The following is a 22,759-nucleotide window of genomic DNA, read 5'->3' as shown; positions in this document are numbered from 1 at the left end:
GTACAAAGCGTTGACATGACGTCGGTCATAATTGCGCCAAAATGACGTCATGTCATTATATTAGGGGCCACACTACATCAATACACTTTTGAATACAATTCACATTAACGTTGAATTAATGGGAGGCCATCATGCGAAGTGTAAATCGACGTATTAGTTCACATAATGTTGACAAGAGATGACGTATTAGTCCACATAATATTGACAAGAGATGACGTATTAGTCCACACAATGTGCTCACGGGATACCATCTGTATGTATATCTTAGTGTTGAATCATATCTGTATTTCCTGCTTACTAGGCAATGCCAATACGACAACATTATTATCCTTTAGAACCCGACTCGACCTCAGTGATTTACGTCTCTGAAAAATCAAACAGATTTTCTTGGTTTTGTACTCTAGTTTGGTCAGTTAAATCTACATTATCAACATTTGTACTGATATCTTTAATGCACATCCATCTATCTAATGTCAGTATGGACACCGTTAATACACGTCTATCTATCTAATGTCAGTATGGACACCGTTAATACACGTCTATCTATCTAATGTCAGTATGGACACCGTTAATACACGTCTATCTATCTAATGTCAGTATGGACACCGTTAATACACGTCTATCTATCTAATGTCAGTATGGACACCGTTAATACACGTCTATCTATCTAATGTCAGTATGGACACCGTTAATACACGTCTATCTATCTAATGTCAGTATGGACACCGTTAATACACGTCTATCTATCTGATGTCAGTATGGACACCGTTAATACACGTCTATCTAATGTCAGTATGGACACCGTTAATACACGTCTATCTATCTAATGTCAGTATGGACACCGTTAATACACGTCTATCTATCTAATGTCAGTATGGACACCGTTAATACACGTCTATCTATCTAATGTCAGTATGGACACCGTTAATACACGTCTATCTATCTAATGTCAGTATGGACACCGTTAATACACGTCTATCTATCTAATGTCAGTATGGACACCGTTAATACACGTCTATCTATCTAATGTCAGTATGGACACCGTTAATACACGTCTATCTATCTAATGTCAGTATGGACACCGTTAATACACGTCTATCTATCTAATGTCAGTATGGACACCGTTAATACACGTCTATCTATCTAATGTCAGTATGGACACCGTTAATACACGTCTATCTATCTAATGTCAGTATGGACACCGTTAATACACGTCTATCTATCTAATGTCAGTATGGACACCGTTAATACACGTCTATCTATCTAATGTCAGTATGGACACCGTTAATACACGTCTATCTATCTAATGTCAGTATGGACACCGTTAATACACGTCTATCTATCTAATGTCAGTATGGACACCGTTAATACACGTCTATCTATCTAATGTCAGTATGGACACCGTTAATACACGTCTATCTATCTAATGTCAGTATGGACACCGTTAATACACGTCTATCTAATGTCAGTATGGACACCGTTAATACACGTCTATCTATCTAATGTCAGTATGGACACCGTTAATACACGTCTATCTATCTAATGTCAGTATGGACACCGTTAATACACGTCTATCTATCTAGTGTCTTGAACGTAATTTGAATAGAGCAATTAAAAATCATTTCTTCCTTGATAACTTAAAAAACTGGACACAAGCTAATTTTGAACGGTACTGATTAAACTGAATTATTTATACTGATTAAACTACTGAATTATTTATACTGATTAAACTACTGAATTATTTATACTGATTAAACTGAATTATTTATACTGATTAAACTACTGAATTAACTACTGAATTATTTATACTGATTAAACTACTGAATTATTTATACTGATTAAACTGAATTATTTATTTATAATTATTTATACTGATTAAACTACTGAATTATTTATACTGATTAAACTGATTAATACTATTTATACTGAAAACTTTATTTATACTGATTAAACTGAATTATTTATACTGATTAAACTGAATTATTTATACTGATTAAACTACTGAATTATTTATACTTAATTATTTATACTGATTAAACTGAATTATTTATACTGATTAAACTACTGAATTATTTATACTGATTAAACTACTGAATTATTTATACTGATTAAACTGAATTATTCATACTGATTAAACTGAATTATTTATACTGATTAAACTACTGAATTATTTATACTGATTAAACTACTGAATTATTGATACTGATTAAACTACTGAATTATTTATACTGATTAAACTGAATTATTTATACTGATTAAACTGAATTATTGATACTGATTAAACTGAATTATTTATACTGATTAAACTGAATTATTTATACTGATTAAACTGAATTTATACTGATTAAACTACTGAATTATTTATACTGATTAAACTACTGAATTATTTATACTGATTAAACTACTGAATTATTGATACTGATTAAACTGAATTATTTATACTGATTAAACTACTGAATCATTGATACTGATTAAACTACTGAATTATTGATACTGATTAAACTACTGAATTATTGATACTGATTAAACTGAATTATTTATACTGATTAAACTACTGAATTATTTATACTGATTAAACTACTGAATTATTTATACTGATTAAACTACTGAATTTTTTATTACTGAATTAAACTGAATTATTTATACTGATTAAACTAATTAATTATTGATTAAACTGAATTAAACTACTGAATTATTTATACTGATTAAACTACTGAATTATTTATACTGATTAAACTACTGAATTATTTATACTGATTAAACTGAATTATTTATACTGATTAAACTATTAACTGAATTATTTATACTGATTAAACTACTGAATTATTTATACTGATTAAACTATTAAACTACTGAATTATTTATACTGATTAAACTACTGAATTATTTATACTGATTAAACTATTTATACTGAATTATTTTATTTATACTGATTAAACTACTGAATTATTTATACTGATTAAACTACTGAATTATTTATACTGATTAAACTACTGAATTACTGATTAAACTTAATTTTTATACTGATTAAACTGAATTATTTATACTGATTAAACTACTGAATTATTTATACTGATTAAACTACTGAATTATTTATACTGATTAAACTGAATTAAATACTGAATTATTTATACTGATTAAACTACTGAATCATTGATACTGATTAAACTACTGAATTATCTATACTGATTAAACTGAATTATTTATACTGATTAAACTACTGAATTATTTATACTGATTAAACTACTGAATTATTTATACTGATTAAACTACTGAATTAATTAAACTACTGAATTATTTATACTGATTAAACTACTGAATTATTTATACTGATTAAACTATTAAACTGAATTATTTATACTGATTAAACTACTGAATTATTTATACTGATTAAACAACTGAATTATTTATACTGATTAAACTACTGAATTATTCATACTGATTAAACTGAATTATTTATACTGATTAAACTACTGAATTATTTATACTGATTAAACTGAATTATTTATACTGATTAAACTACTGAATTATACTGATTAAACTACTGAATTATTTATACTGATTAAACTACTGAATTATTTATACTGATTAAACTACTGAATTATTTATACTGATTAAACTGATTAAACTGAATTATTTATACTGATTAAACTGAATTATTTAACTACTGAATTATTTATACTGATTAAACTACTGAATTATTTATACTGATTAAACTAATACTGATTAAACTACTGAATTTATTTATACTGATTAAACTGATTAAACTACTGAATTATTTATACTGATTAAACTACTGAATTATTTATACTGATTAAACTACTGAATTATTTATACTGATTAAACTACTGAATTATTTATACTGATTAAACTACTGAATTATTTATACTGATTAAACTACTGAATTAAACTGATTAAACTGAATTATTTATACTGATTAAACTACTGAATTATTTATACTGATTAAACTACTGAATTATTTATAAACTACTGATTATTGATAAACTGAACTACTTTATTTATACTGATTAAACTGAATTATTTATACTGATTAAACTGAATTATTTATACTGATTAAACTACTGAATTATTTATACTGATTAAACTACTGAATTATTTATACTGATTAAACTTTATTTATACTGATTAAACTGAATTATTTATTAAACTGATTAAACTGAATTATTTATACTGATTAAACTACTGAATTATTTATACTGATTAAACTACTGAATTATTTATACTGATTAAACTACTGAATTATTTATTAAACTGATTAAACTACTGAATTATTTATACTGATTAAACTACTGAATTATTTATACTGATTAAACTACTGAATTATTTATACTGATTAAACTGAATTATTTATACTGATTAAACTACTGAATTATTTATACTGATTAAACTACTGAATTATTTATACTGATTAAACTACTGAATTAATACTGATTAAACTGAATTATTTATACTGATTAAACTACTGAATTATTTATACTGATTAAACTACTGATTAAACTGATTAAACTGAATTATTTATAAACTGATTAAACTGATTAAACTGAATTATTTATACTGATTAAACTGAATTATTTATACTGATTAAACTACTGAATTTTCTATACTGATTAAACTACTGAATTATTTATACTGATTAAACTACTGAATTATTTATACTGATTAAACTACTGAATTATTATTTATACTGATTAAACTACTGAATTATTTATACTGATTAAACTTAATTATTTATACTGATTAAACTACTGAATTATTTATACTGATTAAACTACTGAATTATTTATACTGATTAAACTACTGAATTATTTATACTGATTAAACTACTGAATTATTTATACTGATTAAACTACTGAATTATTTATACTGATTTATACTGATTAAACTGATTAAACTACTGAATTATTTATACTGATTAAACTACTGAATTATTTATACTGATTAAACTACTGAATTATTTATACTGATTAAACTACTGAATTATTTATACTGATTAAACTACTGAATTATTTATACTGATTAAACTATGAATTACTTATACTGATTAAACTATTTATACTGATTAAACTACTGAATTATTTATACTGATTAAACTACTGAATTATTTATACTGATTAAACTACTGAATTATTTATACTGATTAAACTACTGAATTATTTATACTGATTAAACTACTGAATTATTTATACTGAATTATTTATACTGATTAAACTACTGAATTATTTGATTAAACTACTGAATTAAATTAAACTACTGAATTATTTATACTGATTAAACTACTGAATTAATACTGATTAAACTGAATTATTTATACTGATTAAACTACTGAATTATTTATACTGATTAAACTACTGAATTATACTGATTAAACTTGAATTATTTATACTGATTAAACTACTGAATTATTTATACTGATACTGATTAAACTGAATTATTTATACTTAAACTGAATTATTTATACTGATTAAACTATTGAATTATTTATACTGATTAAACTACTGAATTTTTTATACTGATTAAACTGAATTATTTATACTGATTAAACTACTGTATTTTCTATACTGATTAAACTACTGAATTATTTATACTGATTAAACTACTGAATTATTTATACTAATTAAACTACTGAATTATTTATACTGATTAAACTACTGAATTATTTATTTATACTGATTAAACTGAATTATTTATACTGATTAAACTGAATTATTTATACTGATTAAACTACTGAATTATTTATACTGATTAAACTACTGAATTATTTATACTGATTAAACTGAATTATTTATACTGATTAAACTACTGAATCATTCTATACTGATTAAACTACTGAATTATTTATACTGATTAAACTACTGAATTATTTATACTACTGAATTATTTAACTGAATTATTTATACTGATTAAACTACTGAATTATTTATACTGATTAAACTGAATTATTTATACTGATTAAACTTAATTATTTATACTGATTAAACTGAATTATTTATACTGATTAAACTACTGAATTATTTATACTGATTAAACTGAATTATTTATACTGATTAAACTACTGAATTATTTATACTGATTAAACTACTGAATTATTTATACTATTAAACTACTGAATTATTTATACTGATTAAACTACTGAATTATTTATACTGATTAAACTACTGAATTTTCTATACTGATTAAACTACTGAATTATCTATACTGATTAAACTGAATTATTTATACTGATTAAACTACTGAATTATTTATACTGATTAAACTACTGAATTACTTATATTGATTAAACTACTGAATTATTTATACTGATTAAACTTCTGAATCATTTATACTGATTAAACTACTGAATTTTTTATACTGATTAAACTACTGAATTTTTATACTGATTAAACTGAATTATTTATACTGATTATTTATTACTGATTAAACTACTGAATTATTTATACTGATTAAACTACTGAATTATTTATACTGATTAAACTACTGAATTATTTATACTGATTAAACTACTGAATTATTTATACTGATTAAACTGAATTATTGATACTGATTAAACTACTGAATTATTTATACTGATTAAACTACTGAATTATTGATACTGATTAAACTGAATTATTTATACTGATTAAACTACTGAATTATTGATACTGATTAAACTACTGAATTATCTATACTGATTAAACTGAAAACTGAATTATTTATACTGATTAAACTACTGAATTATTTATACTGATTAAACTACTGAATTATTTATACTGATTAAACTACTGAATTACTTATATTGATTAAACTACTGAATTATTTATACTGATTAAACTTCTGAATCATTTATACAGATTAAACTACTGAATTATTTATACTGATTAAACTACTGAATTTTTTATACTGATTAAACTGAATTATTTACTGATTAAACTACTGAATTTTTTATACTGATTAAACTATTGAATTTTTTATACTGATTAAACTGAATTATTTATACTGATTAAACTGAATTATTTATACTGATTAAACTACTGAATTATTTATACTGATTAAACTACTGAATTTTTTATACTGATTAAACTGAATTATTTATACTGATTAAACTACTGAATTATTTATACTGATTAAACTACTGAATTATTTATACTGATTAAACTACTGAATTTTTTATACTGATTAAACTGAATTATTTATACTGATTAAACTGAATTATTTATACTGATTAAACTGAATTATTTATACTGCTTAAACTGAATTATTTATACTGATTAAACTGAATTATTTATACTGATTAAACTACTGAATTATTTATACTGATTAAACTAATTATTTATACTGATTAAACTTATTGATACTGATTAAACTACTGAATTATTTATACTGATTAAACTGAATTATTTATACTGATTAAACTACTGAATTATTTATACTGATTAAACTACTGAATTATTTATACTGATTAAACTACTGAATTATTTATACTGATTAAACTGAATTATTTATATTGATTAAACTGAATTATTGATACTGATTAAACTACTGAATTATTTATACTGATTAAACTGAATTATTTATACTGATTAAACTACTGAATTATTTATACTGATTAAACTGAATTATTTATACTGATTAAACTGAATTATTTATACTTTTTAAACTACTGAATTATTTATACTGATTAAACTACTGAATTAATTATACTCACATCAACTTTCTTTCGGAATGGATTTTTAATTTTTTTGAAAGATCTTTTAGGGGGTTCCTCAGGTGGCTCTTCGTGCTAATAATAACAAAAATCATTATAGATTAATATAGAGAAATACACATGACTGTTCACAGAGTGTAAATCGTACATTTAACGAGAAAGTCGATATAGATGAATGTGACTATTGATTTAGTGGTGACATGGGGAAATATGGTGTGTGGTGGAGTAATCCTAATGGTGTGTAGTGATGGTGTGTAGTGATGGTGTGTAGTGATATGATAGTAATGGTGTGTAGTAATGGTGTGTAGTGATGGTGTGTAGAAATGGTGTGTAGTGATGGTGTGTAGTAATGGTGTGTAGTGATGGTGTTTAGTAATGGTTAGCAGTAATGGTGTGTAGTGATGGTGTGTAGTGATATGATAGTAATGGTGTAGTAATGGTGTGTAGTGATGGTGTGTAGTGATGGTGTGTAGTAATGGTGTGTAGTGATGGTGTGTAGTAATGGTGTATAGTGATGGTGTTTAGTAATGGTTAGTAGTAATTGTGTGTAGTGATGGTGTGTAGTGATATGATAGTAATGGTGTGTAGTGATATGATAGTAATGGTGTGTAGTAATATGATTGTAATGGTGTGTAGTGATATGATAGTGATGGTGTGTAGTGATATGATAGTGATGGTGTGTAGTAATATGATAGTAATGGTGTGTAGTGACATGATAGTAATGGTGTGTAGTGATGGTGTGTAGTGATATGATAGTATTGATGTGTAGTGACATGATAGTAATGGTGTGTAGTGACATGATAGTAATGGTGTGTAGTGATGGTGTATAGTAATATGATAGTAATGGTGTGTAGTGATGGTGTGTAGTAATATGATAGTAATGGTGTGTAGTGATATGATAGTAATGGTGTGTAGTAATATGATAGTAATGGTGTGTAGTGACATGATAGTAATGGTGTGTAGTAATATGATAGTGATGGTGTATAGTAATATGATAGTAATGGTGTGTAGTGATTGTGTGTAGTAATATGATTGTAATGGTGTGTAGTGATATGATAGTAATGGTGTGTAGTGATATGATAGTGATGGTGTGTAGTGATATGATAGTAATGGTGTGTAGTGATATGATAGTAATGGTGTGTAGTGATATGATAGTAATGGTGTGTAGTGATATGATAGTAATGGTGTGTAGGGATATGATAGTAATGGTGTGTATTGATTGTGTGTAGTAATATGATTGTAATGGTGTGTAGTGATATGATAGTAATGGTGTGTAGTAATATGATAGTAATGATGTGTAGTGACATGATTGTAATAGTGTGTAGTGATGGTGTGTAGTGATGGTGTGAAGTGATATGATAGTAATGGTGTGTAGTGATGGTGTGTAGTGATATGATAGTAATGATGTGTATTGACATGATAGTAATGGTGTGTAGTGACATGATAGTAATGGTGTGTAGTGATGGTGTGTAGTAATGGTGTGTACTGATGGTGTGTAGTAATGGTGTGTAGTGATATGATAGTGATGGTGTGTAGTGATATGATAGTAATGGTGTGTACTGATGGTGTGTAGTAATGGTGTGTAGTGATATGATAGTAATGGTGTGTAGTGATATGATAGTAATGGTGTGTAGTGATATGATAGTAATGGTGTGTAGTGATATGATAGTAATGGTGTGTAGTGATGGTGTGTAGTAATATGATATGATAACATTACACTGATTTAGATACCTGTTTTTCATGTCTCCCCTTTGGTGATGATCTTCCTATCGGCGGCTCTGTGGATACGAACACTTCCTGTTCCTCTAAGTCTGGTAGAAAAGCAGTAGATAGTGTCCATAGTAAACACGAGTATCTCAATATAGTTTACCAAATTCATTTTGGTTGCCAGCGTCACCAGACAACAAGGCCATCACTCAAAATCTCTCCTTATATCTAATCATTTTATTCCCCAAGTGTTTAAAGTGTTATTCACCCAGGCTCTGTTGGCACTGATCACAATAATGATCCAAATAGCATATCCTGATATTGACAGAAATCGTACATCGTGACTTATATGGTAACACCTACCTTCATAGGACATGATTGGACTGCAGGGAAAGCAACGTGACCAGGACCGTCCTTCCTGTAGAAACCTGATCAAAAAAACAACATGATCTAAAATACATTGTGAAAATGACCACAGTGACCGTACTTACTAACCTCAGATGTGTCCTTCAGACAAACAACGTGACCACAGGACCGTACTTATTAACCTTAGATTTGTCTGATCAAACAAACAACATGACCACAGACCGTACTTACTAACCTCAGATGTGTCCTTCAGACAAACAACGTAACCACACGACCGTACTTATTAACCTTAGATTTGTCTGATCAAACAAACAACATGACCACAGGACCGTACTTATAAGCTTTAGTTGTGTCCTTCAGACAAACAACGTGACCACAGGACCGTACTTATTAACCTTAGATTTGTCTGATCAAACAAACAACATGACCACAGGACCGTACTTATTAACATCAGATGTGTCCTTCAGACAAACAACGTGACCACAGGACCGTACATATTGACCTTAGTTGTGTCTGTTCAGACAAACAACGTGACCACAGGACCGTACTTATTGACCTTAGTTGTGTCTGTTCAGACAAACAACGTGACCACACGACCGTACGTATTGACCTTAGTTGTGTCTGTTCAGACAAACAACGTGACCACACGACCGTACTTATTGACCTTAGATTTGTCTGTTCAAACAAACAACATGACCACAGGACCGTACTTATTGACCTTAGTTGTGTCCTTCAGACAAACAACGTTACCACACGACCGAACTTATTAACCTTAGATTTGTCTGATCAAACAAACAACATGACCACAGGACCGTACTTATTAACATCAGATGTGTCCTTCAGACAAACAACGTGACCACAGGACCGTACATATTGACCTTAGTTGTGTCTGTTCAGACAAACAACGTGACCACAGGACCGTACTTATTAACCTTAGATTTGTCTGTTCAGACAAACAACGTGACCACAGGACCGTACTTATTGACCTTAGTTGTGTCTGTTCAGACAAACAACGTGACCACAGGACCGTACTTATTGACCTTAGTTGTGTCTGTTCAGACAAACAACGTGACCACAGGACCGTACAAACAACATGACCACAGGACCGTACTTATTAACATCAGATATGTCCTTCAGACAAACAACGTGACCACAGGACCGTTAGTTGTGTGTCTGTTCAGACAAACAACGTGACCACACGACCGTACTTATTGACCTTAGTTGTGTCTGTTCAGACAAACAACGTGACCTCACGACCGTACTCATTGACCTTAGTTGTGTCTGTTCAGAGATATAACGTGACCACAGGACCGTACTTATTGACCTTAGTTGTGTCCTTCAGACAAACAACGTGACCACACGACCGAACTTATTAACCTTAGATTTGTCTGATCAAACAAACAACATGACCACAGGACCGTACTTATTAACATCAGATGTGTCCTTCAGACAAACAACGTGACCACAGGACCGTACATATTGACCTTAGTTGTGTCTGTTCAGACAAACAACGTAACCACACGACCGTACTTATTAACCTTAGATTTGTCTGTTCAGACAAACAACGTGACCACAGGACCGTACTTATTGACCTTAGTTGTGTCTGTTCAGACAAACAACGTGACCACAGGACCGTACTTATTGACCTTAGTTGTGTCTGTTCAGACAAACAACGTGACCACACGACCGTACTTATTGACCTTAGTTGTGTCTGTTCAGAGATATAACGTGACCACAGGACCGTACTTATTGACCTTAGTTGTGTCTGTTCAGACAAACAACGTGACCACAGGACCGTACTTATTGACCTTAGTTGTGCTGTTCAGACAAACAACGTGACCACAGGACCGTACTTATTGACCTTAGTTGTGTCTGTTCAGACAAACAACGTGACCACACGACCGTACTTATTGACCTTAGTTGTGTCTTTTCAGAGATATAACGTGACCACAGGACCGTACTTATTTACCTTAGTTGTGTCCTTCAGACAAACAACGTTACCACACGACCGAACTTATTAACCTTAGATTTGTCTGTTCAGACAAACAACGTGACCACAGGACCGTACTTATTGACCTTAGTTGTGTCTGTTCAGACAAACAACGTGACCACAGGACCGTACATATTGACCTTAGTTGTGTCTGTTCAGACAAACAACGTGACCACACGACCGTACTTATTGACCTTAGTTGTGTCTGTTCAGAGATATAACGTGACCACAGGACCGTACCTATTGACCTTAGTTGTGTCTGTTCAGACAAACAACGTGATCACAGGACCGTACTTATTTACCTTAGTTGTGTCCTTCAGACAAACAACGTTACCACACGACCGAACTTATTAACCTTAGATTTGTCTGTTCAGACAAACAACGTGACCACAGGACCGTACTTATTGACCTTAGTTGTGTCTGTTCAGACAAACAACGTGACCACAGGACCGTACTTATTGACCTTAGTTGTGTCTGTTCAGACAAACAACGTGACCACACGACCGTACTTATTGACCTTAGTTGTGTCTGTTCAGAGATATAACGTGACCACAGGACCGTACTTATTGACCTTAGTTGTGTCTGTTCAGACAAACAACGTGACCACACGACCGTACTTATTGACCTTAGATTTGTCTGTTCAAACAAACAACATGACCACAGGACCGTACTTACTGACCTTAGTTGTGTCCTTCAGACAAACAACGTGACCACAGGACCGAACTTATTGACCTTAGATTTGTCTGTTCAGACAAACAACGTGACCACAGGACCGTACTTATTAACCTGAGATTTGTCCTTCAGACAAAAAACGTGACCAGAGAACCGAACTTATTGACCTTAGATTTGTCTAGATAGAACTTAAGGGACCCAGTGTTGAGGAGGTAAATATAAATTGATCAGCTGACCTGGTCATTAGAGTTGTTGGCTTCCTCTGGTATGGTACTGTCAGGGTTGGACGACATCGAATTCTTTCTTTTTAATTTGAAGACCTTGGAAATCGTTTTCGAAAATGAGCTTTTTTTTTGTCCAGGTGATCCAAGTGCCTGAAATATATGTGTAGATATGTAGATATTTATATTGATTATCTAGTGATATTAAGGTAATATCATCTGTCTTATCAATACATCCGAGTTAGGTAACGACATTCTTATATCAGATGATTGACAGCAAAAGTGTAATAAAGAAAATGAACAATACAGATAGTGATGAGTGTGTGGCGAGATCAGTGACAGTGATGAAGGTGTGTTACGATATCAGTGATAGTGATGAAGGTGTGTTACGATATCTGTGATAGTGATTAAGGTGTGTTACGATATCGGTGATAGTGATGAAAGTGTGTTACTATATCAGTGATAGTGATGAAAGTGTGTTACTATATCAGTGATAGTGATGAAAGTGTGTTACTATATCAGTGATAGTGATGAAGATGTGTTACGATATCAGTGATAGTGATGAAAGTGTGTTACTATATCAGTGATAATGATGAAGGTGTGTTACGATATCAGTGATAGTGATGAAGGTGTGTTACGATATCGGTGATAGTGATGAAGTTGTGTTAAGATATCAGTGATAGTGATGAAGGTGTGTTACGATATCAGTGATAATGATGAAGGTGTGTTACGATATCAGTGATAGTGATGAAGGTGTGTTACGATATCGGTGATAGTGATGAAGTTGTGTTACGATATCAGTGATAGTGATGAAGGTGTGTTACGATATCGGTGATAGTGATGAAGGTGTTACGATATCGGTGATAGTGATGAAGTTGTGTTACGATATCAGTGACAGTGATGAAGGTGTGTTACTATATCAGTGATAGTGATGAAAGTGTGTTACGATATCAGTGATAGTGATGAAGTTGTGTTACGATATCAGTGATAGTGATGAAAGTGTGTTACTATATCAATGATAGTGATGAAGGTGTGTTACGATATCAGTGATAGTGATGAAGTTGTGTTACGATATCAGTGATAGTGATGAAGGTGTGTTACTATATCAGTGATAGTGATGAAAGTGTGTTACGATATCAGTGATAGTGATGAAGTTGTGTTACGATATCAGTGATAGTGATGAAGTTGTGTTACGATATCAGTGATAGTGATGAAGGTGTGTTACTATATCAGTGATAGTGATGAAAGTGTGTTACTATATCAGTGATAGTGATGAAAGTGTGTTACGATATCAGTGATAGTGATGAAGGTGTGTTACTATATCAGTGATAGTGATGAAGGTGTGTTACGATATCAGTGATAGTGATGAAGGTGTGTTACTATATCAGTGATACTGATGAAGGTGTGTTACGATATCAGTGATAGTGATGAAAGTGTGTTACTATATCAATGATAGTGATGAAGGTGTGTTACTATATCAGTGATAGTGATGAAAGTGTGTTACTATATCAGTGATAGTGATGAAAGTGTGTTACTATATCAGTGATAGTGATGAAAGTGTGTTACTATATCAGTGATAGTGATGAAGGTGTGTTACGATATCAGTGATAGTGATGAAAGTGTGTTACTATATCAATGATAATGATGGTGTGTTAATATCAGTGTGTGTGAAAGTGTGTTACTATATCAATGATAGTGATGAAGGTGTGTTACTATATCAGTGATAGTGATGAAAGTGTGTTACTATATCAGTGATAGTGATGAAAGTGTGTTACTATATCAGTGATAGTGATGAAAGTGTGTTACTATATCAGTGATAGTGATGAAGGTGTGTTACGATATCAGTGATAGTGATGAAGGTGTGTTACGATATCAGTGATAGTGATGAAGGTGTGTTACGATATCAGTGATAGTGATGAAGGTGTGTTACGATATCAGTGATAGTGATGAAGGTGTGTTACGATATCAGTGATAGTGATGAAGGTGTGTTACGATATCAGTGACAGTGATGAAGGTGTGTTACGATATCAGTGATAGTGATGAAGTTGTGTTACGATATCAGTGATAGTGATGAAGGTGTGTTACGATATCGGTGATAGTGATGAAGGTGTGTTACGATATCAGTGACAGTGATGAAAGTGTGTTACGATATCAGTGATAGTGATGAAGTTGTGTTACGATATCAGTGATAGTGATGAAGGTGTGTTACGATATCAGTGATAGTGATGAAAGTACAGTAATAACATTGATAAAACCACTGGAAACAATGTCTTAAGTGTAAAGAAATATAGAGCGATAATCAGACATTTAAACACATAAAAAATATCTAACGATTGCACTTGAAAATGTTCGAGTTATTATTCAGTATAATGCATATATAATTTTTATTATGTTTATGAATGCTAGGCAGTAATTGAATACGAGACGTGATAAGCACACGTGTTCAGCCATTGAGGAACTTAATGGGCACCTTCGGTATTATTTGACGCCAGGTACACACGGTATGAAACGAGGGCATTTAAATATAAATGAATTGTGTAGTGTGAACCAGGAAGAATTGGTTCCTCCAGATTATAATAGCCGTATGGTCTAGTTTACTTCCCTGATGTTGTCACAGGTATTTACACAGGCTAAAGTAAACACCACAGCAAAACATATCAATACACGTTGATGTATAAACAGTATAATATAAAGACAAAATACAGACATCACGTCATGTATCCACGTATTTATACAAATAGCCAGAGGTCCAGTGTGAGAAAGCACGCAGGGACGAATACTTACAAGGTGTACCAATAAACAATGATAAAAGTAATAAACACGTAAAAAGTGTTAACATAAACACCAATTATACCTGTATCCTAGTAGGACTAAGAAACTATATTGTGCAGTTTTACTCAAAATGTGACTTTACACTGTACTAGCTACTACATCTTGTTCTAAATTCCTGTTGAAATAGTGTCCTTTATAAAGTTCTTTGTGTTTGGCGCTGGGATCTGCTGTTGGGCTCCAGTACGCGAGCTTTGTGTTTGTCTGGCGCTGGGATCTGCTGTTGGGCTCCATTAACCGAGCTTTGCCCTTGTGTCACATGTTTTACTTCATTTTTAAAGTGGCACTGTTCAAAATATACACATGAACAGTACCTCATGTTCTCTTGAAATAATTCCATAAGGAAATCATAAAATCGATTGAATTAGGTAAGTGCACATCGCCATCTAGATTTGACATTTATTTCAAATGGATCTGATTTTCCTATGTCGCCTCTTGGGCTTCAATACTTTAAGCCCTTGGCATCAATGACGAGTTCTAGAAGGACGAAGCAGCTGTATAAAGCAGTTTTATTCCGATATCTTAATGGCTAACGTTACCTTGCTGCGACGTAAACTCTCCGTGTCCGATTCACTACATCTTCGTCGACCCGTAAACCGGTAGGCAGGAGGGGTCTCGACAAACCACGTGGTTTCTCCTGTGAAGAAGTTCAGAAACTCATTTCAGAATAGTAGGAAAATTTTCTTGTCAAGGCGTGGGTTAAAGGATTGTTAGACAAACACAAAACTATGAAATTAAATGTGATAACACTAAACGTCGACTGTTATTTATATATTCATTATGTATAGCAGATCTTATCATACTATCAACAGATCTTATCATACTACCAACATATCTTATCATACTACCAACAGATCTTATCATACTATCAACATATCTTATCATACTATCAACATATCTTATCATACTACCAACAGATCTTATCATACTATCAACATATCTTATCATACTACCAACATATCTTATCATACTAATAACAGATCTTATCATACTACCAACATATCTGATCATACTACAAACAGATCTTATCATACTATCAACATATCTTATCATACTACCAACAGATCTGATCATACTATCAACAGATCTGATCATACTATCAACAGATCTTGTCATACTATCAACATATCTTATCATACTACCAACATATCTTATCATACTACCAACAGATCTTATCATACTACCAACATATCTAATCATACTACCAACAGATCTGATCATACTATCAACAGATCTGATCATACTATCAACAGATCTTATCATACTATCAACATATCTTATCATACTACCAACAGATCTGATCATACTACCAACAGATCTTATCATACTACCAACAGATCTGATCATACTATCAACAGATCTGATCATACTATCAACATATCTTATCATACTATCAACAGATCTGATCATACTATCAACAGATCTTATCATACTATCAACATATCTTATCATACTACCAACAGATCTGATCATACTACCAACAGATCTTATCATACTATCAACATATCTTATCATACTATCAACATATCTTATCATACTACCAACAGATCTGATCATACTATCAACATATCTTATCATACTACCAACAGATCTTGTCATGTTATCAACATATCTTATCATACTACCAACAGATCGTGTCATGTTATCAACAGATCTTATCATACTAATAACAGATCTTATCATACTACCAACATATCTGATCATACTACCAACAGATCTTATCATACTACCAACAGATCTGATCATACTATCAACATATCTTATCATACTACCAACAGATCTGATCATACTACCAACATATCTTATCATACTATCAACATATCTTATCATACTACCAACAGATCTTATCATACTACCAACATATCTTATCATACTACCAACAGATCTTATCATACTACCAACAGATCTGATCATACTATCAACATATCTTATCATACTACCAACATATCTTATCATACTATCAACATATCTTATCATACTACCAACAGATCTTGTCATGCTATCAACAGATCTTATCATACTACCAACAGATCTGATCATACTATCAACAGATCTTATCATACTACCAACAGATCTTATCATACTACCAACAGATCTTATCATACTATCAACATATCTTATCATACTATCAACAGATCTTGTCATACTATCAACATATCTTATCATACTATCAACATATCTTATCATACTACCAACAGATCTTGTCATGTTATCAACATATCTTATCATACTACCAACAGATCTTGTCATGTTATCAACATATCTTATCATACTACCAACAGATCTTGTCATGTTATCAACATGTCTGATCATACTATCAACAGATCTTGTCATACTATCAACATATCTTATCATACTACCAACAGATCTTGTTATGTTATCAACATATCTTATCATACTACCAACAGATCTTATCATACTACCAACATATCTTATCATACTATCAACATATCTTATCATACTATCAACAGATCTTATCATACTATCAACAGATCTGATCATACTATCAACAGATCTTATCATACTACCAACAGATCTTATCATACTACCAACAGATCTTATCATACTACCAACATATCTTATCATACTAACAACAGATCGTGTCATGCTATCAACATATCTTATCATGCTTACAACAGATCTTATTATACTACCATCATTTCTTATCATACTGACAACATATCTTGCCATACTACCAACAGATATTATTATGCTAACAAAAGCTGTGATGCCGGTTTAACGTTTTTTAAGAAAAAAATCTAAAACCTTCTTTCCGGCCTTCTGAGAGAGGACTGAAATTGTCCGAAAAAGGATCAGGCTCTTCTTGACCTTGGTACGATTTTGACATCCAACTTCTGTGGATTTTATCTGTAAAAAGGATCATTGTTGTAAGTATAGATTGTTTCTAGACCCTCGCCATTAGATACCAGTTGTATTGTACAGATTTACCACGTAAACATAAGTCAAATTCAGATCTAATTAACACAATTATGTGTCATTGTGTCAATTTTACCAACAACCTTCGAAAACATATGTCACCAAAATCATGACGTATTAGAACTATGGTAGAACGAAGTATATTTACCTTGGTTGTCAAATGGTCAGTCACTTATCATAACTATCAGAAGTCGGTCGCCAGTGAGTCGGAAGTTGCTTACCTTACAATAGTCACAGGGTCAAAGGTCTTTTTGCTATACCATAGACATCTGGGTCAGTGTCAGAGGTCAGTCACTTATCATAACTATCAGAAGTCGGTCGCCAGTGAGTCGGAAGTGGCTTACTTACAATAGTCACAGGGTCAAAGGTCTTTTTGCTATACCATAGACATCTGGGTCAGTGTCAGAGGTCAGTCACTTATCATAACTATCAGAAGTCGGTCGCCAGTGAGTCGGAAGTGGCTTACCTCACAATAGTCAGAGGGTCAAAGGTCTTTTTTATATAGTTGTGACAGGGATCGGAAATTACTTACATATATATGCATCATAGTCTCCAGAAGATTGAACGTCACTTACCATAGACATCTGAGTCAGTGTCCGAGGTCAGTCACTTACCATAGTTACCCGAGGGTCAGAGGTCATTTACCATAGTCAATTGTGGGTCGAAGGTCGCTTACCATAGTCACCTGAAGGTCGAAGGTCGCTTACCATAGTCACATAATGGTCAAAGGTCGCTTACCATAGTCACATGAGGGTCAGATAACACTTACCATAGTCACCTGAAGGTCGAATGTCGCTAACAGATCTGTTCAGGAAAGAAGTAGGACCCTTTTTTGGAGCTTTTGAAATTCCTACAATATAAACTTATGTGATTACACAAAGATGTTATTATGCATGGACATACATACATACAATAAGTAGAACTATCGATATATTATTGATAAGTTTGGAAGGTCAGAATGCTATTATACATAACATATTATAAATTCACCTGACTGATGTCGAAATTACAGTGTGATTCTTGCTCATGTATGTCAGCAATGAGGGACACAAGGGGTACTAGTAGCACTGAATTTCCAGTAAATATGTCACCGAATAAAGGATATTAAATTTTTATCCACTTTTCTTATCAATATACCAATAAAATTATATATCTTTACTTACGTGTTGGCGACATATCCAGGTAGTCGCTTTCCCTACCCACAAAGGAATGCTGTAGCCCCGATACACCACTATCAGCGTCCCGACTCTCCTTAACTCCATTTTTATCTCGCATTGATGTGCTATTAGGATCTGCGGGGAAATAGCAGTCTTCATGGGGATCCAATACTCCGCTATCTCTACTCCCGAGTCGAGACACTGAATTGTTTTGTTTAAAAGTTAAATTTATTGATAGATTGATATAAGATACCTGTATACCATCTATAGCATAAACGTTATGTTTGATAGATCAAGCTATCTGATTGGTTCTTTAGGAATATGTTGCTACTTTTAGATATCCCATTGATTCGAAAATTTTTGTGAAATCCAGGTAGAGTGTGTCTGTTTCTACCTACCTTTAACGTGTTCTGTTTCAAATTGTTTGTCTAGTAACTTGACCAGGTCAGTAAAGCCATTCCTCTTGGCGATGTCTCTTGGAGTCTCATTGTTCCTATTGCACTTGAGACAGGCCGATACTAAACATGGAACCTGAAGCAGTTCATTTGTCGACAACAGCAAGTTGGTATCAGCACAGAAATGAAGAAGTGTCGGCCATTCGCTTTCGCTATCTAGGATCATAAGCAGGAAAACGAAATATTAGAAATAATTCATTACATCATCACCAAGCCTGTAATAACATATTATATGTGAGTTTTCCTCGCTTCCTCGTTCATCACTAACTCTGTAATAACGTATTATATGTGAGTTTTACCTGCTTCCTCGTTCATCATTAACCCTGTAATAACGTATTATATGTGAGTTTTACCTGCTTCCTCGTTCATCATTAACTCTGTAATAACGTATTATATGTGAGTTTTACTCGCTTCCTCGTTCATCATTAACTCTGTAATAACGTATTATATGTGAGTTTTACCTGCTTCCTCGTTCATCATTAACTCTGTAATAACGTATTATATGTGAGTTTTACTCGCTTCCTCATTCATCACTAACTCTGTAATAACGTATCATATGTGAGTTTTACCTGCTTCCTCGTTCATCATTAACTCTGTAATAACGTATTATATGTGAGTTTTACTCGCTTCCTCATTCATCACTAACTCTGTAATAACGTATTATATGTGAGTTTTACCTGCTTCCTCGTTCATCACTAACTCTGTAATAACGTATTATATGTGAGTTTTACTCGCTTCCTCGTTCATCATTAACTCTGTAATAACGTATTATATGTGAGTTTTACCTGCTTCCTCGTTCATCACTAACTTTGTAATAACGTATTATATGTGAGTTTTACTCGCTTCCTCGTTCATCATTAACTCTGTAATAACGTATTATATGTGAGTTTTACTCGCTTCCTCGTTCATCACTAACTCTGTAATAACGTATTATATGTGAGTTTTACCTGCTTCCTCGTTCATCATTAACTCTGTAATAACGTATTATATGTGAGTTTTACCTGCTTCCTCGTTCATCATTAACCCTGTAAAGTGTTCCGTTATCCTCAGCCGTCTACACTTGCCCGACAAACATTGGTCAAGTTGTTTGTGATCAACAGGTATACGTAACGCTCTACATAAAAGTTGGACTGGGTCTGTTTCCTTCTCCAGGATGTTATGTATAATATCCAGACTTGAAGACGAGTCCGGACTTCGTGAAGCCCCCTGGTTCTTATTACTGGTTAATGACGAGTTAGAATGTGGCTCCTGAGGAATTGTCTGTTTGGTGTTTCCGTCTTCAGTTTGGGTTTTACTGTCAAATTTATACGCCATTGAACCAAACATCTGGTCATTACACGCAGCAACAAATTTTATGTTGTCGTCCTGAATAAGATTTTCTATAGGAAGGAAATACACGTTAAAATATTCATTAATATTCAAATGAACAAATTGGTTTTTTGTTATTCCAGCACAGAAAAAAAATATGTTATTTGTGATTTAGCTTATGTCTTATAGATTACGAGTTTTTTTTTAACTGCAACAAACCCATCGCGCCGTCGTCAATGCCCCGTGAAATGTGCATCAAATTGTTGATATCAACCTATAAGAGATAATTGGGGGTTGTTTCTGTACGTACTTGGAATCCGAGCTTTGTATACTGCCTGGTCGATTTCTTCCGTTTGAATATTTTCTCCTGAATCTAAAGTCAACATCAACTCCGAGTCAGCTTTCCGGTCCAGCAGAATTAATAATTCTCTGCAGTCATCTCCCTTGAACAACCATTTATATGTTTTATTATAAGAATTTTAACGCATACAGATCTGAACATATTTTCAGCTGAAATTTTGTAAAACGACCTCACTAGACAAAACCAACAATACATAAGTAAACAATATTTCCTATCTATGGGTTATATTTCCACTAACTAACCGAGACAGTGTACGCAGCCCCTGTATTAGACCTACCTCACTGCAAGGCAGTTGCATGACGTCATGGAGGTCGTTAATCTGTCGGGTTGGTGGCAGAATGTCATAGTCATCTGTGTTCTCGCATTCCCCAGAAGATCTGTTGTGTGAACACGGCTCAGGTACAAGTTGGAATAATGGATCGTCCTGGCAGCTTTCATCGTCATCGACCTCATCGCCACCGTGCAGGTTTTCATATAAATTTATGATTGTCAGCAAAAGAACCTTAACCGAGTCTTGAGTTTGTTGTGGGCGATAACAAAGCCATTTTAGGAGTCGGTTCTTAGGGTTTTCCCTCGACACAGCTTCATGGAACTCCGATTTATTCGTGCCCAGAAGAATAGCTAAAGAATCTACCGTACTACATCTTTGGAACTTTTCGAATGACTCCAACGTCAGGAAGTCCGGACTGACCAGGACGATGTTCACGTCATATTTGTTTGCTTCAAGCAAGGGCGTCCCTATCTCATGCAACACTGTCGGTATACCATACTGATCTTCGCTTAGCTTCTTCTGCAGAAATGATCCCCAAGCACTACCGTCGGATCCAATGTAATGAATCGCGGATTTACCAGCACTGGTGGAAGTCATAATGTCACTGAAACATGTCACACAACATAGGGGGTTAGTGTACAATATAATACGGAGGTCATAATGTCACTGAAACATGTCACACAACATAGGGGGTTAGTGTACAATATAATACGGAGGTCATAATGTCACTGAAACATGTCACACAACATAGGGGGTTAGTGTACAATATAATACGGAGGTCAT

General features: G+C 32.5%; 1 protein-coding gene across 1 annotated transcript; it reads right to left on the bottom strand.

Annotated features, from left to right (window-relative positions):
* Positions 1-275: 275 nt before the first annotated feature.
* Positions 276-22,573, bottom strand: LOC132551901 (uncharacterized). Its single transcript, XM_060216045.1, is given in 13 exon segments — positions 276-365; positions 7,703-7,777; positions 9,434-9,513; positions 9,773-9,827; positions 12,674-12,811; positions 16,027-16,124; positions 18,254-18,355; positions 19,194-19,274; positions 19,588-19,782; positions 19,980-20,192; positions 20,984-21,415; positions 21,655-21,787; positions 21,983-22,573. Coding segments are annotated over 13 exon segments (2,283 nt in total).
* Between the last annotated feature and the right edge of the window lie 186 nt (positions 22,574-22,759).

The sequence above is a fragment of the Ylistrum balloti genome, unplaced genomic scaffold (genome assembly GCF_031769215.1).
Source record: "Ylistrum balloti isolate Yb309-2 unplaced genomic scaffold, AGI_CSIRO_Ybal_v1 Utg370226, whole genome shotgun sequence".
Classification (NCBI taxonomy): domain Eukaryota; kingdom Metazoa; phylum Mollusca; class Bivalvia; order Pectinida; family Pectinidae; genus Ylistrum; species Ylistrum balloti.
Note: the sequence above shows the minus strand (reverse complement) of the source record. Positions and strands in the feature narration are given on the sequence as shown.